Source organism: Penicillium verrucosum, assembly GCF_028828655.1.
Source record: "Penicillium verrucosum strain IBT 35672 chromosome Unknown utg000002l_segment0_segment0, whole genome shotgun sequence".
Lineage (NCBI taxonomy): Eukaryota > Fungi > Ascomycota > Eurotiomycetes > Eurotiales > Aspergillaceae > Penicillium > Penicillium verrucosum.
In genome coordinates, this window is record NW_026643211.1 from 1588253 (window position 1) to 1609987 (window position 21735).

At 51.3% G+C, this 21735-nt stretch overlaps 4 protein-coding genes across 4 annotated transcripts; 1 reads left to right on the forward strand and 3 right to left on the reverse strand.

Moving 5' to 3' along the window:
- Positions 1 to 16: 16 nt before the first annotated feature.
- On the reverse strand, positions 17 to 6300 carry sidD (nonribosomal peptide synthase SidD; the record flags this gene model as incomplete). The annotated part of the gene is made up of 2 exons (XM_057218953.1): positions 17 to 5818; positions 5875 to 6300. 2 exons carry the CDS (start codon positions 6298 to 6300, stop codon positions 17 to 19), a joined length of 6228 nt encoding a protein of 2075 aa, XP_057073044.1.
- Positions 6301 to 8232: 1932 nt separating this feature from the next.
- sidJ (putative siderophore biosynthesis lipase/esterase) lies at positions 8233 to 9353 on the forward strand (the record flags this gene model as incomplete). The annotated part of the gene is made up of 2 exons (XM_057218954.1): positions 8233 to 8283; positions 8352 to 9353. 2 exons carry the CDS (start codon positions 8233 to 8235, stop codon positions 9351 to 9353), a joined length of 1053 nt encoding a protein of 350 aa, XP_057073045.1.
- A 649-nt stretch (positions 9354 to 10002) lies between these two features.
- N7516_006235 (uncharacterized protein) lies at positions 10003 to 13641 on the reverse strand (the record flags this gene model as incomplete). The annotated part of the gene is made up of 3 exons (XM_057218955.1): positions 10003 to 11709; positions 11742 to 12370; positions 12405 to 13641. 3 exons carry the CDS (start codon positions 13639 to 13641, stop codon positions 10003 to 10005), a joined length of 3573 nt encoding a protein of 1190 aa, XP_057073046.1.
- A 4063-nt stretch (positions 13642 to 17704) lies between these two features.
- Positions 17705 to 21459, reverse strand: N7516_006236 (SH3 domain protein; the record flags this gene model as incomplete). The annotated part of the gene is made up of 5 exons (XM_057218956.1): positions 17705 to 18260; positions 18310 to 19247; positions 19279 to 19526; positions 19585 to 19683; positions 19731 to 21459. The coding sequence occupies 5 exons, from the start codon at positions 21457 to 21459 to the stop codon at positions 17705 to 17707; spliced, it is 3570 nt and encodes a 1189-aa protein (XP_057073047.1).
- Positions 21460 to 21735: the final 276 nt, after the last annotated feature.

A 21735-nucleotide genomic window follows, 5' to 3' on the forward strand; every position in this document is an offset into this window, starting at 1 on the left:
ATATCATATATCATGTTTAGGCACCAAGAACCAGGGGCCCAGAGAGACACCCCGACACCTCCTGGACAGCAGCAGCCAACTCATCAAGAGTAGCATCCACAAACTTCTCGTCCCTTTCACTTCCAACAAATCCAACATGCATCTTCCCACCACGCACAAAGGAGACAGCCTTCAAGGGATAAGCAGCATCACCATGCGGGTTTGAAATATCAACCTTGCAAGAAGATCCAGCGAATGGCATGTCATCGAAATCATCCCAGTCCTGGTGATGAACAATCGAGTCAAAGGATCGTGCCTCCGGTGACCACTGCGCACACTGCTTCGAGATCTTCTCGAATCCGAGGAAATCGTGCGCCGCAGACTCGGCGCTCTGCTTCTGCACAAAGCGCAACAAATCCATCGCCGTCCACTGTGACTCGAACTTCACTCTGACAGGAGTGAGTTGGTAGCATGGACCCACGACGTTCTCCGCGTTTGCTAGGTCAATCATTCGGCCCGAGGTCACCGTGCCGAATGTCACATCGGGCTTGCCCAGACGACGGGCAAGGACCAGTGCCCATGCTGCGGTGAGCACATTTGCAGTAGTGATCTCCTGCACGGGCTGGAATTCTTCGACCGCCTTCTCGTGGAAGATGGCTTTGTCTGTGGGCTGGACCGCGGCTCCGTCGAGGACAGACAATGTCGAGTCCTTGAGCAGATTTCCCCAGTAATTGACTGCTTGGGTCTGGAGGCGTCCGTCGGAAACTCGTGCCATGTACGTGGCGAATGGCTCAAAGTCCACAACCTTGTCTCCCGCGTATAGGGTCTCCAGGTCTTGGAGTAGTCTGGGGAGAGAAACGCCATCATACTGGGCGTGCGAAAGTCCTAGCACGAGGCAGTGCTTTCCGTCGGTGCCTTGGACATGGAAGAGCTTAAGGAACGGCGAACCAAGCTCGAAGTTTGACTCGATGTCTGCTGTGCAGAGCTCAGTGACGTATTGCTCAATCTCCTTGTCGGCCTGGTACATGCCCACAGGGGAATGTGAGTCTTGGAGGACAACTTGAAGGTAAGACGATTCATGCTCGATGAAGACAGTCCGCAGGATATCGTGGGTCTTAACCAGGTCATTGCAAGCGCGTAGCAATTGCTCGCAATCGATGTTTTGGTCGAAGTACAGCATGGTGTATTGGATGGAAGTGCGTGGCGCTCCAATGGTTCCTCTGATATCAAGCGCTTGCGAATCTGTGATTGGAGACACATCTGAGATGGGCCAGCCCGGGTTGGCAAGCTTAGGTCGGACAGCTGAGGCCAAGAACATCTTAACATCTAGATTGCTCATCGTTGAGAAAGGCTTGTATGGCTGAGCATTTTCCTTCACTTGATCCACCTTCAGCACCTTGGCTGCATCGCCAAGACGCATGTGTTGGAAGATATCGGCCACTGACAAGCTGTGTCCCTGTGTTCGGAGACTCGAAACCAATTTCATTGCCAAGACGGAGTCACCTCCAAGGCGGAAGAAGTTATCGTCGACGTCAATCTGCTCCGGGCTCAATCGGAGGATCTTTGCCCAAGCGGATTGCAGGATCTTCTCTGTCGGTGATAGTTTTGTCTGAGCCAAGCCCTTCGTCCATGCCTCCTTGAAGCCCCCACGAAGTTGTTCAAGAACGCTTTGAGGAATCTTCGAGGCCAATTGGTTGAGGGACGTGTGATCGAGTTGCTCCAAACCAGCAGGCAACTTATCAACCACAACGTACGCAGAGGGGGCCATGTAGGATGGCAGTGAGTCTCGGATGAATTTGTCAAGCTTCTTCAATGACACAGCAAGGGTAACGGAAATAGTGTCGCAGACAGTCGTCTCGCCGCCGATCTCGTACTTCGCCGGGATGACTCTTACGCTGTCTTCCTCAGAACGCTGGTTCTCGATGAATACAGCCAGCTCTTGCTCTGTCCCTTTCTGGGTGCCTTCTTTCAACGGCTGGAACACAGATGCAGCGGCACGAGTTGCGGACGGGAGGTGTTTTTCGAAATGTGACTCAAGGTCTGCAATATCCACTGCATGTCCTTGAAGGGGCACAACATTCTCCTTACGGCCAACAAATACCAGACTTCCATCATCCTGAAGTTGGACCATGTCACCTGTAGGCTGCACCTTTCCTGATCGACCAGCGCATCCAGAGCTTCCAGCCACGAGCCAGGCAGGGGACTCGACTGTTTCCCCGGAGAAGCAAGCTCCCTCAAGCCAAAGCTCGCCAACACTGCCAATAGGCGACAACAAATTCGGATTGCGAGCATCACACACCCAAGGAATCACAGCACGAGGATATGCTGATCCTTGTTTGGTGCTCGCATGGGCACGAAGGTTGCCAGAGGTTTCATCCACGGAAAGAGGAGGAGTTTGGTTCCATTGCCAGATTTGGTTGACTTCTGTGGCAGGGAGGCAAGAGATCTCATCGATACGCTTGTCAAGACCCTTGGACAACTGCAGGCAAGCGGTTTCCAACTGCGCAAGGATACGCTGCATCTGCGAACCCTCGATCAGGCTGCTGTCGAAACTGGCGCAAACTCTAAGACCACCCTTGCGGATTCCAAAGGCCACCATGAGCGGGTACGGGTTGAAATGAAGCGCCTCACGGACAACATCTCCAAGCTCAAATCCAAGATCGCTACCCACGTACTCGGGGTCGGGCTGGATGACCAGTCCAGTGCCGGCTTCACAAGCGTACTGCGCATCTTGGCTGACCTTTCTGATATTCTGCATACCCATGTGCTGGTAGGGTGTACGAGCCAAGACGGCTTGCTGTACGGTCTGCAGGTATGATTCGACTGAGCTAGATCGGCGGACCTGGACGCGGATTGGGATTGTTGCGATCAGTGGTCCGACGATGCTCTCCACGCCCGGTAGCGAAATATCACGACCAGTGAGAGTCTCACCAAACACGACATCGTCGCTTCCAGTGTACTGGGATGCAACTAGGGCCCATGCACCGCGGATCAATGTGGCCATCGTGAAAGGTGATCCTGCACTTGTCTCGAGAGCAATCTGATGTTCGACCAGGCCATTGGGAGTTGGCATGAAGTCGCGAGAAGGCAGGCGTGGGAACTGAGGCCCGACAGCGCCCTTCAACTCCCGTCGCCAGAAGTCATACATCGCTGTCTCGTCTATATCGCGTACGTACTTGACAAAGTTCCGCATCTGGGTCTGGATCTCGACGGACTGGTTCTGCAAGGCATCGCTGACTTGCTTGAGAACGATTGGCTCTGACCATCCGTCGTAGAGAACATGGTGGACAGTCCAGACCATATACCGCTTGTCGTCATTTGCATTGCTGACAAGGCCGTATCGAGCCAGACTTTGTCCAAGGTTCATCCTCTCGCTTCTATCATTCTCAAGATATTGGTCCAGGTCAGTGGAGTATCTCCAGGAGACGCCTTCCTTCACAACAATTTGCTGAAGACCTGGGTCTTGGAGCGGTGCCAGACGAGACCGCAGGATAGGGCTTGCTGCAACGACATCTTCCCAAGCCTTCTTCCAAGCATCCAGGCTGATATGCGAGGGAATACATGCGACTCTTTGAGCAATGTATGCCTTTGTCGATTTAAGCGAGAAGGTAAACAATGACTCCTGTGTGGGTGTGCAAAGATAGATATCTTGTACATCTGCTTGGTCGACCCCACAAGCTTCTGCTGCTTCGAGGCGGGCGCTCTCGACAGATTGGGAGATCAAAGAAAACTCCGGGATCTCTTCCTGTACTTGAGAGCTGCAAGGCTGGACGACGGTGGCCATCGCCGAGAGGGTAGGGTTCCCGAAGGTGCTGATGACAGATAGATCAAGGTCTCGTGCTCTGCAGACAGACACGAGTCTCATCGCTGCCAAGGAGTCACCACCCAGCGCAAAGAAGTTGTCATCGGGACGAATGGCTTCGGCTACGAGTTTCAGGGTCTCAGCCCAGGCCTGTTGCAAACGTTTCTCAAGCTCATTCAGTTCCCGAGAAGCGGTACTTGCGGCTCCTTGGTCCAGCTGGCGCAAATCAACTGTCGCACCAAATGCTCGGAGTTGTTTGCGATCGGTCTTGCCTGAAATCAATACCGGCATAAGATTAACTGGGATATATGTGGTTGGCACCATGTACCGCGGCAGAGTTTTCGCCACGTCGGCATTGGCCTTTGTCAATACGCTGCTTAGCTCGCTTGAGATCTCGTCCAAGGCAAGCTCGGCCTGCCCATGTCCCTTTGGCTGGAAGGCAACGAATGCCACGAGCATTGGTTGGCCTCCATAATCCTTGGGAGTGATCACCTCAGCAATGACATTAGCCTCTGAGGGCAGAACAGCCTTTAGCTGACTCTCGATTTCGCCCAGTTCGACACGCTGTCCTCGCAGCTTGACTTGGGTGTCCTTTCGTCCAACGAAAACGATGCCGCCAAGCCCGTCGGGGTCATATCTTCCAAGATCTCCAGTCTTGTACAGACGGCCCTGACGACCAGCGTATTCTTTGTGTCCTGTAACCAACCAAGGTGGATCATTAATGAAAGCAGCAGCAGTCTTCTCAGGGTCATTCAGGTAGCCCTGTCCGACAATTGGGCCCTCAACGAGCAACTCGCCTACAGCGCCGACTGGCACAAGCTCGTTGTGGTCATTCGGATTGGCAATCCACATGGCTGCGCCGTTTCCTGGGCCAATAGAGAGGTAATCTCTACCAGTAGCAGCGCTGGCGTTAACTGTGCATCCAATGGTGCATTCGCATGGACCATAACCAATGATAATTCTGGTTTCTTTGCCCCAGTGGTTGGCGTCTCTTGCCGAGACTGCTTCACCTCCGAGACCGAGACCGCTGAGGGATGCGATGACATCCGCGTCCAAAATTCGGCCCACTGAGGGAGTCAGACCTGCGTAGTTAATTCGCATTGTGCGGATAACTTCGTTGATATCATTCAGTCGATCCTCATCGGACGGAATGCAAAGACAGCCGCCGTTTCCGAGTGTTAAAAGCATACTGTCGATGCTGACGTCGAAAGCATAAGATGCAAAATCAAGAACCCTAGACTCCGGCGTGTATCCAACTGCCTTTGCTCGAGGAATGGCACTGCTCGTGTAGGTTTCGTGAGAGATCTTCACTCCCTTCGGAGTGCCCGTGCTGCCGGAGGTGAATATGATGTACATAAGAGCGGAGGATGGTACAGCGGGTAAGTCGGAGATTGATGGAGAGGTTGCTGGATTTTTGAAAGCATCTTCTTCAACCACGAAATGGTTTCCAGTTGACATAATGGTTAGTGACAGCTCATACTGCTTGCGGGACGAAACCATCGACTTTGCGCCAACCTGCACCGCCATGTTTTGAAGACGGGCAAGCGGAAGAGTTGGATCCATGAGCGCAAGGGTTGCGCCTGCTTTCATCACTCCGAGTACAGCGACAATCGTCCACCTGGACTTCTCAAAGCACACGGGGAGGACATCGTGCAGCTCGACGCCCATTTCTTTGAGCGAGCACGCCACGGAAGTGGACCATTGATCAATTTGGCCATATGTCAGGCTACCATCCCAGGAATCGATGGCAAATTTGTCTGGGTATTCGCGGGCTCTTTCGGCAACCATTTCTTGCATGCAAAAGTTGTATGTGGGAGGTAATTCGTGGTTCCATCCCCATATATCGTTCAGATCACATGCAGTCGGGCGAAGACACTGTTCAATGGTCGCTTCGGGATTTGTGAGGCATACTCTGACAGTGTCGGCAAGTGCCTCGACATGGTGATTTACCGTGTATGGCAACATGTTCTCGGTGTGCCACAATGGGCGGACCTCGAGGTGGGCATTATTGAAGCGAACTTCGAGATGAAGCATACCCTTTTCAATTACGGTTAGTTACCACTGGGTCGCTATAGTTTTAACTGTGCACTTACTTCATCCTTGGCTTCTTCGGATGTTCGCGAAAGAGAGCTGGTGCTCAAAATGAGGGATGCGGGACTTGACGCTCCCGCGGTGATACTCCGAGATATCGCTGTCGCAACTTCTCCCACATTACTCTGTAATCCTTTCATTACTTCATTCATCAATAGTTTGTTCACTGATTTGGGTTCAGTGCCATTTGCGAAATCTTTGTAGGACCAGTCGTATGATATTTGACTGTCTTCCCGGCTGCGCAACAAGACCATGAGCCATGACAACAGCACAATCTCTTCCTTCATGCCGGTCGGAGTGGTGATTTGTTCCGAGGCAAGATGTGCGATTTGGAATGAGCTGAAGTCGCCGTTCGTGTCTGTTGGCGCTTTCTCAATTCCGTTTGGCGCATTATGAATATAGGCATCTTCGAGAGGTATGAAGCCCATTATGACGGCAGGCCAGCACAGCTGGTCTTATTAGCCTCGAATTGATGTGAGGAGGGAATTGGGGCTTGACTGTTAAATCCGGAGCCTTCACGCGGGTCGATTTGACGGAAGTGTGTCACTATATAGCCAACTAGCCACGGTTCTGCTACATCGTGCTCCACCTGGCTTGAAAGCTCCGAAGTATCCTGACTGTATGTACGGAGTACCCAGGTATTTTGCATATCACCGAGATCGGCTATCGCGGGGTGGATTATTCGACATTCACCCCGTTCTGGAAGGCAAAATGATACCAAGCCAGAGCGTGTGCCCGTTTCATCTTTCCTAAATGCTTCGGACCCGTACGTGTATGTGATTTCAGATCAAAACTACATACAATACTGTATAATACAAGAAGTATCCACAGGATCCACATGAAAGACACGGAAGGGAAAAATGAGAAATACCTAGGTAGGAGAAAATAAAAAGAATCCATGGATGCTACCCAAAGCTATTTTCAGTTAGGCTATTGCTCATCGTAAAGAACAGAAATGCAAAGAACCCTTGTTGTAGGCTATGAGGAAAGCAACGTGAACATGATCGACCTATTCTGGAACACATCAAGACTTACTCCAAACTGAAAAGGAATTGTTCATCAAGGTTTCGGAGACTAATTGCTCAGGTGAACCATAATTGTGCGCTTCAAGCGGAAACGCCCGATGCACGATGGAGGAGAGGAACGAGGGGGCTTGTGATATTTTGTCATTCCGAGACCCACCTTTAAGATCGCATGCACCGCGGCGCATGTGTGTCGTGTACACTTTTCGCAATATATGTACCAACATAGAAAGCTCCGAATACACCCATCCGATAATTTTAAATAAGAATATTGACTTGGGCCCTGGCGCAACGAGCGTGTAACCATAAAAAACATCCAGAAAAGGCCTCACTTTGTTGCGCACGTTCCTTACTTGATTTCTTGGCTCACTTGCAGAAAGCTCTAGATGGGTTCTTCCAAACGCCACAAAATATCAACCCACTCGTTTGTATTATTGCTTTTTGGTCTGATGAATGTTGTAATGTTGCAGCAATATTTTGGTCTTGGTTTTGCACAATGCCTAGATATAAGGGCTTCTTCAAGCAGGGATCTTCGAATATGAAGCCAGGTAAGGCTAACTACTAACTAAGTTGACCAAGGATTCCTTAGCATCTTAGAAAAGTCTTGTATTGAGATGCAGGTGTTGACGAATTTACTTTCTGCATGTTGGGTACGTAGAGTTTTCAAAGAGGGGCAATCTAATCAGATTCTCCTTTTTCCAGCCAATCAATCTAATCAGATTCGTTGATCTTGCCTATACTGGTTAGTGCCGACTAGCCTGCAGGTGTACGAGAGCTTTAGTGTTAACGGTGGAGTCTTATTGGCCTATCTTTATTTCCGTACAAGCTCGGTGTAATTATTGGCTGTACTAGTCGAGACACCCATTGCTTGTATTCACCGAAACCATACCGAAGTATTCAATACATCCCCATAACATGTAAAATATACGGCGTATTACCTAAATGGGTATACTGAAATACCTGGTTCAAAACATCCATAGTTATGTATAATTTTCTCAAGTCTGTCTTGCCCCTCCATACCTCAGAGTCTAGCGCATGAGAATTCCATGGATATGAGACTTGTTACCTAATATTTCGGCTTGACACGGTATAATCAGATTGATAAGATGCCCTGAAACAGTTTACCCTGTGGATCGAGTAACTCGGTTCAAACCAACCGACATAAATTGTCAGAGGCAGAAAGACACAAAGCCCGATTTCGGCAATTTATTAAATTGAAGAAAAGACCATACCCCGAGGCCGTCTCTAGCTCCTAGAAAGTTTTCCCCTTCAATTGAACACCTACACAACTAACTACCCCACCACGCACACCCTCACACCTCCCTCAAACTCACCAACATGTCCAAGTTCTGGCCTAAGGGAGGCCTTCCCGGTATTCTACACCACTACGTACGTTCCCGCACAAGCTAGCTATCAACAATACTCGAATTCCAACTAACAATCAATGAAACATCTAGACCGAAACCCTCGTCACATTCGAATATGCCTCCACAAACGTGCGCCAACCACACAGTCTCCTCTTTATCGGCGGACTAGGGGACGGCCTCGCAACAACCTCCTACATGGCCGACCTGGCGCGCGCACTACAACAATCCGAATGGTCCCTCTTCACACTAAACCTCACATCCTCGTACCAATCCTGGGGTCTGGGCCATCTGGACCGCGACACGAACGAGATCGCCCAATGTCTGGAGTACATCAAGAGCTACAAGGGCGATAAATTCGGCGGCGGCAAGATCGCGCTAATGGGCCATTCCACGGGCAGTCAGTGCGTGCTGCACTACCTATCCCAGTCGAACCCTCACACGAAACTCCCTGCCTTCGACGCTGATATCGAACACGTCACGCGGCCCGTGCTGGACGGCGCGATTATGCAGGCGCCTGTTTCTGATCGCGAGGCCATTTTCTGTGTTCTGAAGGGGGGGATTGGGGATACGACGCCGGAGAAGGCTCGTGCTATTTATGATGAGATGGAGGCGTTGGCGAAGGAGGCTGTTGCCGAGGGGAAACCTCATGATACTATGTTGCCTCTTTCGTTGACTTCTATGATTTATCCGGCTAACACCCCGATTAGCTGTCGGAGGTTTTTGAGTCTTGTTAGTCCTGAGAGTCCGCAGGCGCCTCAGGAGGATGATTTGTTCAGCTCGGATTTGAGTGATGATCACTTTGGGACTACCTTTGGTAGGATTCAGCAGCAGGGGCTGTTGAATCATAAGTTGATGGTGTTGATCTCTGGGAAGGATCAGTCGATTCCGGATTATGTTGATAAGGACAAGATGCTGGCGAGGTGGCAGAAGGCTACGGATCATGATGGGAAATATCAGATCTGGGATCAAAAGCACACTGGTGTTATTCCTAATGCCTCTCATGCTTTGAGTAATGATGACCAGGCTGAGCCACGGAAGTTCCTTGTTGAGAGGGTCTTGGGATACCTCAAGACGGCTGTGGAGAGGGAATGAATGAATTGCAATGAAAATGTATGATACTAGATTAAAAGAAGGAATTATATACCATTTAACATGCTTTTCAAACACATGCAACATACAAGGTGAATGGATTATCGATAGTAAATCTTCGAAGTCAACCGTAACCAGTCTCGATTATACATGAGTACGTCGGCAGTTTTCTATACGTGGCGTAAAGGAGCCCCAATGGGGTTTGTTCGGGAGTATGAAGAATATATAACGTTTGTACAACCTGAAGCTAGTAACGAGAGAAGACTCTGCGTCTAATTTGAGCAGTCTATAAGACCATAAAAAGCTAACATAACGAGTAGTGTATCTATTGAAATTGAACATAATAGTACATACATGGAAGATGAAAACCCAAGTCACGAGTGTTGATAACAAATAGAAAAAAGAAAAGATCGAAAGTAACATGAGACGCTCAAATGCACCGAGTGGTATCTAGTCGTCAATGGTAGAAATGATAAGAGAGAGTCCAGAGAGAGGAAGGGATGGAACAAAAAAGAAAAGAAAAGACCCAGAAAGGGGATATGAGGGAATGGTAGGTAGAGTAGATATAGGTAAATGAAACAACAAGGAAATAAGGAGAGCCTAGGTCAAGGCAAGATGAATGTATAAAGAGTGCGAAGGGAAAGTTGTGTGTTTAGAACATGCCTCCATCGACGGGGATAGCGGGAGGCGGGTATTGAGGCACAGCCGGTGGAGTGCCCGTTACGGATTCCTGGCGCGCCCGCGCGTTCAGGTTAGCAGCCTCGCTCGAGGTCTTGCGGAGACGGTTGCGGGAGCGCGGACGTTTTTCTTCGTCCGGGAGGACACTGTGTTCGTCCGCGGTGCTCGGGGCCGGCGAAGCGACCCGTGAAAGGTCGTTCTTGTCGGTCTTGTCGGTCTTGAACGCACCCAAGATGGTTTGAGTGGCGGTGCCGCGGCGACGGCGAGGGTTCATAGGTGGCACTGGAGGTGCGCTGCTGGGTGAAGGCAGCGCGGATCCGGGTGGGAGACCGACCAGAGGCACGTTTGACGTGGATGAGACAAAGGTTGGCTCAGAGATCTGCTTCTTGTTCACAGGGCGCTTCAGGAGGGAGCCGTGTCCCAAACCACGTTGGGGAATCTGCGAGTTGCTAGATGAAGAAGCCAGGGATGTAGATGAGCTGTCTGTGGGCATTTCATTCAGCGGAGGAGTGGCATTCGCAGAGTAGGCCGGGGCGGCAGGCGGGGGCCGGGGCGAAGCACCGATGATCGAGGATGTGTTGGACTGCGAGAACTGGAATGGCCGTTCGTATTGGAAGCTTGGTGTACCGGATCGACTAGTACTGCGGTGTCGGCCCGAAGCGGCAGAGGGGGTGCGGTCGAAGTTCATGGAGTCAGACATTTCTGCTGATGGGCGACTCGACGTAGGGCGCGAGGTAGGCACAGGAGGCTCATAGTCCTCCGGAACAACAAAGTTGTCATGTGCGATGATTGAACCCTCGTCCACTGTTTGGAGGTCATCCCGTTCGCGAAGTCTGGTTCGACTCTTGGACCGGCCCGATGCATCCGAGCCTGCACGATCTCTCTGGTCTCGGAAGGGCGAGGGCGAGGGGCCACGGCTGCGGCTGGACTCGCGCGAGTCTTCGTAGCTGTTGTCGCGGCTGAGAGATGGCATACGAGATCTGAGCGAACGCTCCGATCCAATATGGGGAGAGCTGGAGTTGGAGTGGCGGCCGAAGTTGAAAGAGGGCCGCTCCTCTTCACGCCAGGAGTCATCAGAAGAGAGAGCAGGCGTGGACGAATTGCCAGCAGCATAACCGAACAATTTCTTTTGATCCGGCTTTGCGCTAGCCTGCTTGTTAGACTTTTGCTTCAGCATGGCGAATGCGTTACCAGTCCGGGACAAATCTGGAGTTGACCGTCCCGGGGTGGGGCTGCTGGATCGGCTTTCGCTTTCAGCAACACTTCGAAGCTTCTCCTGCACCTTTCTACGCCTCTCTGCCAGCTCCATGGCGAATTCCTCTCGCTCCCTTTGGGTTTCAGTGCTCCCATGTCGGCGATGGTGAAGTTCCAATTCCTCCCTCCAGGACGGACCGGTCGATACAGAAGCTGTGCCGGGGATAGTTCCAGGTGCGGATGACTCTTCGCTGTTTCGAGAACCCGTGCCCTCCGCGGAATGTCCAGAAGGAGATTGCGAGCTCGAGGTTCCTGGGCGGGTTGTTGACGATGGCCGACTCTCTTCGCGAGGTTCGGATATCTTGGAAACAGCGGTTGGTGGCTGGGCAGTCGATTTCTGGGTCTCGGTATTAGGGGGCTCTGTATCATTTTGCTGCTGCAGGAAACGAGGCGAAGGAGGAGGGAAGACGGAAGATTTGTCACTTTCCTGGCGAAGGTGAGATCTAATCATTCCCCCACTCCAGTAAAGCCTTGATCTGGCTGCAGGGTTGGCGAGTCAGGTCTCTTGGGTGTGTTATCGCTGATGCCGGAAGAAGCAGTTGTGAAGTCAATGTCGTTCTCGGCGATGGGTCTAAGATCACCTAGATCGGAGTATCTCACTTCGGGGAGCGTTTCGAGGTGATCCTTCGTGGGAGTCGATGGCTTGTTAGATGCTATGCTGGAGTGCTGGAGCGGCGGACCGTACTCGGTGGTCAATGCAGTGGCAGATGAGGGTTCGTGCGAAGAAGGGTTCTCCCCTTCATCGCCAGACTCGCTGGCAGATGAGTTGGCGTAGAAAGTCCTCACTCCGGGCCTGAAGGGAGAAGCCTCAACGCTGGGCACACCGGATTTATCAATGCCGCGGTGCGCATCGCTACTGTAGTGAGACGAGGCGGACCCTGCCCGGGAACGATAGCTGGACTTGGATAGTCCGCGAGCACGGCCCACGGGTTCCGCGGGTAGAGGTCGTCGCGGGGGTGATGCACGACGCGGAGGCGGAGTCTCTCGTCCTTGGTGCATTTGGAGTTGGCGGCGGGAGAATGCCTGCTCGTCGAAACCAGTGACAGGTCGGTTGAATAAGCCCATGGCGGTAGCTTTTCCATGATCTTCTGGGTGAATGGATGCAGCCAACAGCGAGGGAACCTCGTCGTTCTCGCTTGTGGGCGGGCTCAGGGGGAGCCCCAAATGTTGCTGCTGTTGGCGAGGGACGGTCTCTGATTGCGGCTTCTCCGGACATGCGGGGCTTCGGTGATGTTGCGGAGGAAGGAGGGCTAGTCGGCCGTGCGGTAGAAGCGGGCTCGACAATTGCAAGCTTTTGCAGGCGATCCCGCAGGTTGGTGGCACTTCTGGAGTAGTTGCGATTCAGAGAGGGGAGATCTGGAGTTCCGGCACGCTGGCGGCTCAGACTCTCCAGACGGTTCAAGGTTGAGCTCTGTTGGCTCTGAGCAGCCTGGGTCAATCCTTGTCCGTAGAGACGACGATTGCGAATCGAACCATTGCGCGGGGCAGACATGGGAGCAGGACCGGGCCGAGGGGCCTCGGGAAGTGTTTCCGGGAACGGATAACCAGTCACTGGAGAGTGGGATGTGTTCATCGGTGACTCGTCGGCCGAGGTTGCTCCAGTTGACGTTGGAACTGTTGACAGAGGCCCGGATGCGGTGGAGGAGTATGTGGCCCGACTGTTAGATGAAGCAGTTGAGGCGGCATATCCAGATTCCCGAGCGGCCTCCGCTGTTCTCTCTTCCTTCTCCTTGAGGCGCAACTTCTGGAAAGCGGATAGGTTCATGTCGTGGTCATAGACCGGCTTTCCCATTCCCCGGTTAGCAGCCTCTGGCGCATCGGGAGTTGTTGCTCCCGGCGATCTAACGGGGATCTTGTAAATCTTTTGGCGACCTCCGAACAGATTATTGCCTTCGGCGCGACGGGCTCTGCTCATCATACTGCCCGCTTGGGATCGGTCATCGTCTGTACCATAGCCATCCCCACCAGAAGCGAAAGAACCACGGTCCAGTGCAAGGGATGGTCGGCTACCGTCATTGGAGCAAACTTCGTCGATGTCTGCCAGCATGGCCGGGCTGTGGCCGAACAAATTGAGTCGCGAAGCGCGTTTGGGAAACAAAACGCTATCATCACTGGCCTTGCCCAGCATTGAAAGTGGGTCGTCCTGTTCCTTCAGCATGCTAAATCGAGCGGACAATTTAGGCATTAAGAGACTGGTGCGGAAGTTGTCTGTCGGGGGCAGTGCGGCTGATAGGTCGAAATCTGGTTTGGGTTCCGGTACGGCCTTCTTCTTTGACGGTTTCAGACTGAATCCTGGTGATGTCGCTTCTTGGTCCTCCGCGGGCTCCTTCGCCTTCTTGTGTTTGCGGAATCGATTCATCATGAGTGGTAGGGTCGAGGCGCTCAGGGGCCGCCTCGTAATAGGTAAGGAATGAATGCGATTCGGTAATATCTAAGTCTGAGTGGAATGAATGTCGATATCGTATAAATCCAGCGAGCGTGTAGTGGTTGCTTAAGGGTTGATCAGTGTCTCGGTTTGGGTCAATGCCTTCCAAAGTGACGCAATGGATATCGTTATCCCGAGAATGCAATGAACGGCATGACCTTCAAGTGCGACGAGTGCAGATTTGAGGGTCCGGAAGAGAAATGTCTCCTGAAGAGAAGAGGCGCAAGGAATGCCAAGTTCAAGTCGTGTACCGTGAATGGTCCGGATGCAAGACCAATCAAAGTATTTAGCGGGGCCTGACAGATCACAGCTTGAGACAGGAAGCAATAGGCTGCAAAGTCGGTTGAGAAGGAAATCAATCAAAAAAAAAAGAAAAAAAAGAGTGACTGGGGAAATTGACGCGAAGAATGTGAGAGGGGAGATTTGGAATGGATCCAGAACTGTAACTTCTCCAGGGCTCTCTTTCTCTTCTCTCTCTTAGCGGCATACCATATTTACCAAGAGAAAAAAAAATTAAAAGGGATCTAAGATGATCGGCTCAAATTGGTGTCCACCAAGTCGATCAATATTAACCGCATTAACTGTTGAATTTCTTCTTTATATTTGTATATTTATATACTGTTTAATTATCTTTGTTTAATTATCTTGTACATATGTATGTACAATCTATGTTTCTGTTTACTGTTTCAGCTTTCCTGTATACTGCACTGTCCATGAGGGCCAAGGGGCTTCCCGAAGCTGCATCCATGGTCCGATGTAGGTATGGTATGGTAAAGCTACTTAGGTAAATAGTTCAGATCTCACTAGATAACAAGTAGTCATCTAATGAAATTACTGTAATGTAATTCTACCCCCCTTGCGTATAATAAAAAAAATAAAATGTCAAGGATCACATCCACCCCCCTCTCTTCCTTCTCTTCCTCTTCCCTCTCAGTCCTTCTCTTGTCTCTACCGGAATGTGGAACCTGGGGCTGAATGCCACTCTAACTGCGGGATAGGTTGGATATGTCAATGTGGCCAATTCCTTCGAAACATGCAATTTGGTACTCCGTACTCCGTATATTCCTCATGTGCTGTGTGTTATTTTCCTACGAAACCGGGGACTCCGTAATGAAGCAAAGGAAAAAGAAAGAGAAAAAAAGAAAAAAAACTACGTATTGGTCAGTGAATCCCAGGGGCCTGGACACGGGAACCACCAAGATCGTCGCCCCATTACTTCATTCCACAGTTCGGGGCAAGATTTTGATGTGGAAGGTGGTCACGGCACGAAGTAGTTCATCCAATCTCTCATTCGAATCGAGCAGTAGACCCAAGTCACACACACACATACACACCATATAAGCCATTAAACTCCTTGCTTTGTAGGAAGCTGGCAGCAAGGGAAATTCATTGTACCTCAATGTACATATGTTGTAACTAGTTAGCAGGCTAATCAGACATGCGATACACCGTAGCACTACAGTATGCAATTAAAACTTAGAATACGGGTGAGAGATTCATCGCGATCATAATCTGCGATATGTCCATAGGGCAATATATTGAAAAAAAATTAAATTTATTGCGGCTTGGTTTGAGAAATGAACAATATCATATACATACATGTAACTAATGTAGTAGGACAACTCAGCCACAATATAAGACCAAGCGTCATGCAATACCAACACAATAAGCCAAGACCTGAATTCGTGAATGTTCCGACTGTGCAGGAGTGCAGGGTGCAGGAGTGCAGGACAATGCCACTTGACTCTGCATCTGAGGCTTGGACTTTCCAACTTCCTACTTTGTATTGGTGGATCTCCCAGGTCGGAGACAAGCTGAACTACAATATACTCCGTATGTTGTATATGGTATCTGCCCCGATAGAGTGTTTCTCTCCACTTGATCAATTTCTTAAGAGGTCTGTTCATCTTGAAAGATAGTTTTTTTTTTTTTTCCCCGATCTGTGTGGTGGAACCGAACAGATAATTATTAATGGAGAACTGAACAGCCCCAAAGCCTAGAATGGTATACAACATACATTCAAAACATGAAAAAGAAAAGGAAACCAATTTTATTTAGCCTCTAAAATGCGTTTTGGCCGGTAGCTTGACAGCCGTTTGGGAAAGCCCCGCCTACAAGCTTTCCAAACTTCCGAAGTTGACTAGAAACAGTTAGACACAAATTAGGATATTAGCCCTAGAGAGGAGAGAGAGAGAGGCCCAAAAAAGAAATGCTATGCCCCTGACTAGTCCCAATGTGGATAACTAATTTAACGCCTCGGGTTCGTTTTTCGTTAAGTACTCCGTAGATATAACTAGACATGCTGTTTTAAATCCAAGTTTTAGATAGGGATCATAAATAATCGGTATAAGAACTAGAATACTTTGATTGGCTTAATGGTATCTAGAATAAACCCATGTGCAAGACAAAGTAGATGGAGCCCCAAGAGACATCAACGTATTGGAAAGCATCCGCCAACCGGGTTTCAACCTCTCACTCCGCGGGGCCAATCCTCGTGGGCAAAGAAAGGTTCGGTTTCATTTCATTTTCATCTGTTTATTTATTTATTTATTTAGAAAAAAAGAAAATCAAAATCTCTGACATTGGACCTGTCAATTAGCTTCAATCCTCTTGAATATAAAATGTCATCCACACTATTCTGTATACACTACCGAATAATCCACCAGTAGTACAACATATATTGTCACCTTGCATTGATCTATACTTCTAGAATGCATAGAAGCCAACGAGAATCTGATATCTGATATCCGATATTATTAGCTCGGAATCTATGAACCGATCGCGAATATCAATATCCGGAGTAATAGCCGGAGATCCAGGGGCTTCCACCAAACCGGTGGAAACTCAACCAAAAGAAAAAAAAATGAACGCAACATTATAATTGGAGCCCCCTCATCCTGTCCTCTCCCTCCCCTGTCGTTAATGAGGGGTTCCCGAGACCGGGGGCAGCCCCCGGTCTCTCGATGGTGTTCATGGAGGAATACGGAGGAGAATTTACAAGGATATATGTAGTTATGTACTCCGTACATGTAGTCGTATGACCAAGGCGAATACGCTCATTGCCTACAATAACTACTCCGTACCTTCGTGGTGGTTCTCTGGTCTCAAGGATCGGGGCCACTGTACGGAGTACTCCATACAACTATGTATGGTGCACGCACATCATTGTATCTCATTGTATCCACCGAGTAGGTTTGTGCCTAATTGTAGGTTTGGAACGAGGTGCTGTTTTCCTCGGAGGATTACTCCGTAGAGGGTCAAACTTCGAAATACGAATGGGTTTGTGGAGTCGGCAGTTGGATTTGGTGCCCGTCGAATTTAATTAAAGAGAAGTTAGAAAAGTTTCTTAGTGCGAGAATGTTCGGTTTTTAATTTACTTCAGACGAGGGCATTGGGTTCTAGAACATATTGGCTGAACCCTAGAAACTCCCAAATTTAACTGAATATCCTCGTATGTTGTACTCCGTATACAACATCAGAAAGTACGTGCCATTTTAATTGTGCTGGAGTTTCATTAGACCTGGCATCTATGTTTTGTAGGAGATATATTGTCGTCGCTAAAATATACATAATTTCCTAATATGACCTCATCACTGATATAAAGACCGAAAAGTCGAGAATAAGAAGTATACCATAGTTTGCTTGGATAGAATCATGCAAGATGTACCATTGACAAAAAATAAACGAAAAGCTGCACGCTCGCTCAACTCTCCATCCAAACAGGGACCACCATTGTCCATCTCACATTACCACACCCATGTCCAGATGGTTCACGAGAGGGGAGCAGAACAGGAAAAGAGAAGAGAAAATGGAGAAGAATATAGAAGACAGGGGAGAAATGAGGCTCCTTTTCATTCATACATGATCCCACCCAATCTAGAAGGGGCAAGCAGAGAAAAAAAAAACAAAAACAAAAACAAAAGAAAGGGTCGTCTGCTCATAGCGCAATAACTACAACAAAAAGGTCGAATGCTCAAACCAGAATCCTTTCATCCACTTACTTACTAGCTTCCCAGCCCACCCAGCTGCGGGGCATCACGCGCCAGACCTTGCATTCACCACTACGGAGGTCGTTCAGCTTGAAGCTTTCCATTTTGACCTTCTTGCTCTCACGGCCTTGCTCCCAGGCTCGGATCTTCTTCTTCGTGCCATCCCAATCAACCACGATGCCGACGTGGTCGGGCTTCCCTACCTCGGCGCTGTACTTCTGGTGCATGGTGCCGCGGTGGCCCTGGAATCGGGCATTGCGGAAGCTGACAATATCACCGGCGCGGATCTCGTCATTCTGAGACACAGAGGCATTGGCCAGGTTGGAATAAACCGAGGCACCGTATCCGCGAGTGCCTACGGGAAGTAGCGCGTCGGAAAGAGGATTGAGCAGGTACTGGATCAGCCCGAAAGGAGTGCCGTCCCCAACAGTAGAATTCTGGACCGAGTTGACGGCTTCTGAGATTCGGGTCCCAAGCTTAATGTGAGCCTGCTCAAGTTGGTCCTGGCGAAGCGGGAGCGGCGGGGGGTTCATGGCGCTGCTCGAAGGAAGCATCCGCGGGGTTCTTGGGATCGAATTGGACATTCAGGATCGTCTGTGAGTAATCGATGAACAAGATATAAACATCCTTCGAGACTGTTGTTTTACCGCTGCGGTTGGTGGATGCAGTCTCTTCGACCTCGAAAAGCAGATCATTGCGGTTCTGGAAAGACGGAGGCGGGGTGTTGGGTTTAGTCCACCAGAGGGTATACGTGGCAAAATCAACATCAGTAGCGATGTAGCCTTGGTCAATAGATGGGCGAGAAACATCCATGGACCGACGAAGGTTAGGCTGATTTCTTAGAAGGTCCATAGATGCGCGCTGGGTTCGGGCTGCGGACGGGGATGGCAAACTTGAAGAAGACTGGCTTTGAGGGGGCATAGGCGCCAGTGAGAGACGCTTCTCATTCAAGGCAGAGGGTCTTTCTTTTACCGGGCTCTGCACAGGGGGCGCATCATACAGATCGTCATATTCATCGGCCGCTTGCTGTGGTGGGAAAGGAGGAGGAGCCTCCGGGCGACCGATCGGGAGGGGCGGTGATGTGGGGAGACCATGCCGGGGAGCGGCGTAGTTGAAAGGGTCATACTCAACATCATCATTATCGCTCGCCTGCTCTCTGTTCGGCGGAGGCGGCGGCGGTCCCCTGGGTGTGTCGATAGACGCACGGGCACTCCGGGGCGGCTGGCTTGGGGGTGGAGGCGGAACTGCTCTGGGAGCCGTGGGCGGAGGAGGTGGGGGATGCCGGGATTCCTGGGGGCTGCGCGGGGACTGAATAGAGTGGTCGTCGGTGATAATACCCTCGTCAAAGCTGGAGTCACGGTCGTGAGCTTTCAGAGCATCCTTGTGTTTCACTCCCGATGCGATATCAGTGTCGTAGTCTCCATCGTATTCAGTCACCTCTCCTTCTGCTTCTTCTCCAGCCTGTCGAGAAGCGGCTAACGCACTCGTCCGACTATCAGCGGTAGATCGGCGACGAAGCTGATCGGGAGGTGGGGGGTGGGGGACCGCGGCCTTGCGACGATGGTGGCATAGGCGGATTGACCGGGATAGGGGGTGGTAGACGACTAGCTCTCTTTTCAGCCGCAGGGGTCGAAGCCGTAGAGGGCACAGTGTCATATGTCGAGGAACGGCGAGAATCAATCTGATCAGGTATCGCAGGCGCAGGCACGGCTGGGGGAGCAACTGAGGTATTCAGCGACAGATTCGATGTGTGGACCGACAATTCATCATCGGACTCTTCACCCTTGTCAGCGGTTGTGGGCCGCGGAGGAGGAGGAGGAGCTGATCGGCCTGTATATCATGATTAACGCCCATATCAAATAATTTGTTTTAGGGTCTGGGTACTCACCGACAGGAACTGGCGGAGGGGAAGCTGGTGGCTCACCTGGGACAGTCGGGACGGGTCTTGACTCTCGAGGAGGTGGAGGAGGTGCGGAACGATCTGCGACTATCAGAGATTGAAACCATGCATTACATCACCGGAGAATATCTTACCCTGAGACGGGGGAGCCGGGGCCGGACGATCAATAGAGGTACGTGGCAGTGCACCTTCGTGGATGACCTCCTCGACGTCTGGCACCTCGCGTGCAGGGTGTTGTTCCGTGAGAGGAGTTGCCGAAGGCTCCTCCTCTTCCTTCTCCACTTCAACAGAAGAAGGTGCCGGCTTGCTAGCCACATTCATTCCAGGAAGGGGAATCATAGGAACTGGGGGCGCATTGGCAGGGGAAGTGGGCTCAGGCTCGAGTTCTCCAAGCCTTCTCTCTGACTCGCCGGGGGTCTTGGCCTTGCGAGCACCACCGGCACTAGACATGCCTGGCATACCTCCAGCAGGAGGGCCGAAAAGACCCATCATACCCATTCCACCGCTCATCTTAGCCATTCGCTCACGCAGTTCCATTCTGCGCTTAGTTTCAGGATCCATTTCCTCTTCCTCTGCGTCGCCCTCGTCTTCAACATCCGCCTCGGCAGTTTGCTCGACCGCACGAGTCGGCGGTTGGCGCTGGGAGACCGGACGAGGCTGAGGCTGATCTTCCTCGTCATCCTTACTAGCAGATGTCTCGCCAGCATCCTCGGAGTCTGCAGCAGCAGAGTCGTCGGCATCGTTGGCGTCACTCGCGATTTCTTGGGTGGGCGAGAATGGGACGGGGGGCTGTGGAGGAGGAGGGGGCGCAGCCCTCATGGTATCAACACTAGGATCCCGAGTAGCCGAGGATTCCTCGACAGAGGGAGCCTCCTGTTCCTCATCGAGCACGGGAGCCACGGGTTCATCCATCGACTTCTTAGGAGGGGGGCGGGAGGGCTTTTCTTTCTTCTGGGCTGCTTCTGCATGACGCTGAGCTTGCTCTAATTGTTGCTTCTGGAGCAAAGCAATTCGGTCTTTCAGACTAGTTGGCTTGGGCTGGTCCTCTGCGCCCTCTTCCCCGCCCTCAACAGGAGCAGGCCGGCTTTCAGAAACCGGGGGCTCGCGGGCAATTTGCTCTTTCACATCGGGGTCCTCGTCTCTTTTGTAGACCTTGGGTGCGGGTTCTCTTGGTGGAGGCTTGTAGGCGTCCCGGCTAGGAGGCGGCGCGACGAAAGGCTTCTTGATGAAAGATGGCTGGGAACCACCCGGTTTGAATGGCGTAACTGGTGCCGCAGCAGGTTTGTTGAAGGCAGCAATACGATCCCTGAATGACGACCCCGAAGGCTTCTCCGCCACAGCTGGAGGCGCAGGTTTTGAGGGTGCTTTGGCAGCGGGTTCAGTTGCGGCCACGGGAGGGGCCGGAGCAGGCGCCTTTGCCGGCTGCGGAGGCGAGGATGCAACTTCTGCTATAGGGGCACTCGCACGTAGAGGAGACTGAGAAAGAGGTGCCTGCGGGGATGCAATCTCATAATCTTCCTCCGTGGGCTGCACCTCTGGCTCGGGTTCGGGCTCGGGCTCGGGCTCAGGCTCAGCTTGCTTGCTTTCAACCACGGGGGACTCTGCTGGCACCGGCTCGGGCTCCTTTTTCGGTCTGGGTCGAGAGGGCCTCGGAGGGGCCGGAGGTTCGTATTTTTCAACGAAGTTCTTCGGGAAGATGCCCTCCTGCTTGGCCCCCTGGGCGTCTGAGTATTCGCCGTAGTACCAATCGTCGTCCTCGAGAGCGGTGACGGTCACGATTTGACCGATGGGAAAGTTGAGGTCGTCATCATGGCCCGAAGCATACTCGAAAACCGAGCGGACCGTAAATGGCGGACCTGACATCTGGAAAGTCGAAACCGATGTTTAGACTTTAGGACAATCGGTGTGGAGTGAGGAATGCTGAACGAGTCTGTGACGCAATGACGCTAGAATATCTGTACAGAGCGAATCGCCAGCTTCAATACGGTTAGCATATAGCGATATTTGAAGCGAAATGAATCAATTCCTTTTGTGGTACGAAGGCGTGTCAGCTTAGATGAAACGGACGTCAACGAGTGGGTGCCTACAACCAGGAGATGGGGGGGAGGGGGTAACTGCGGAAGCACTCACGGTGTGGAG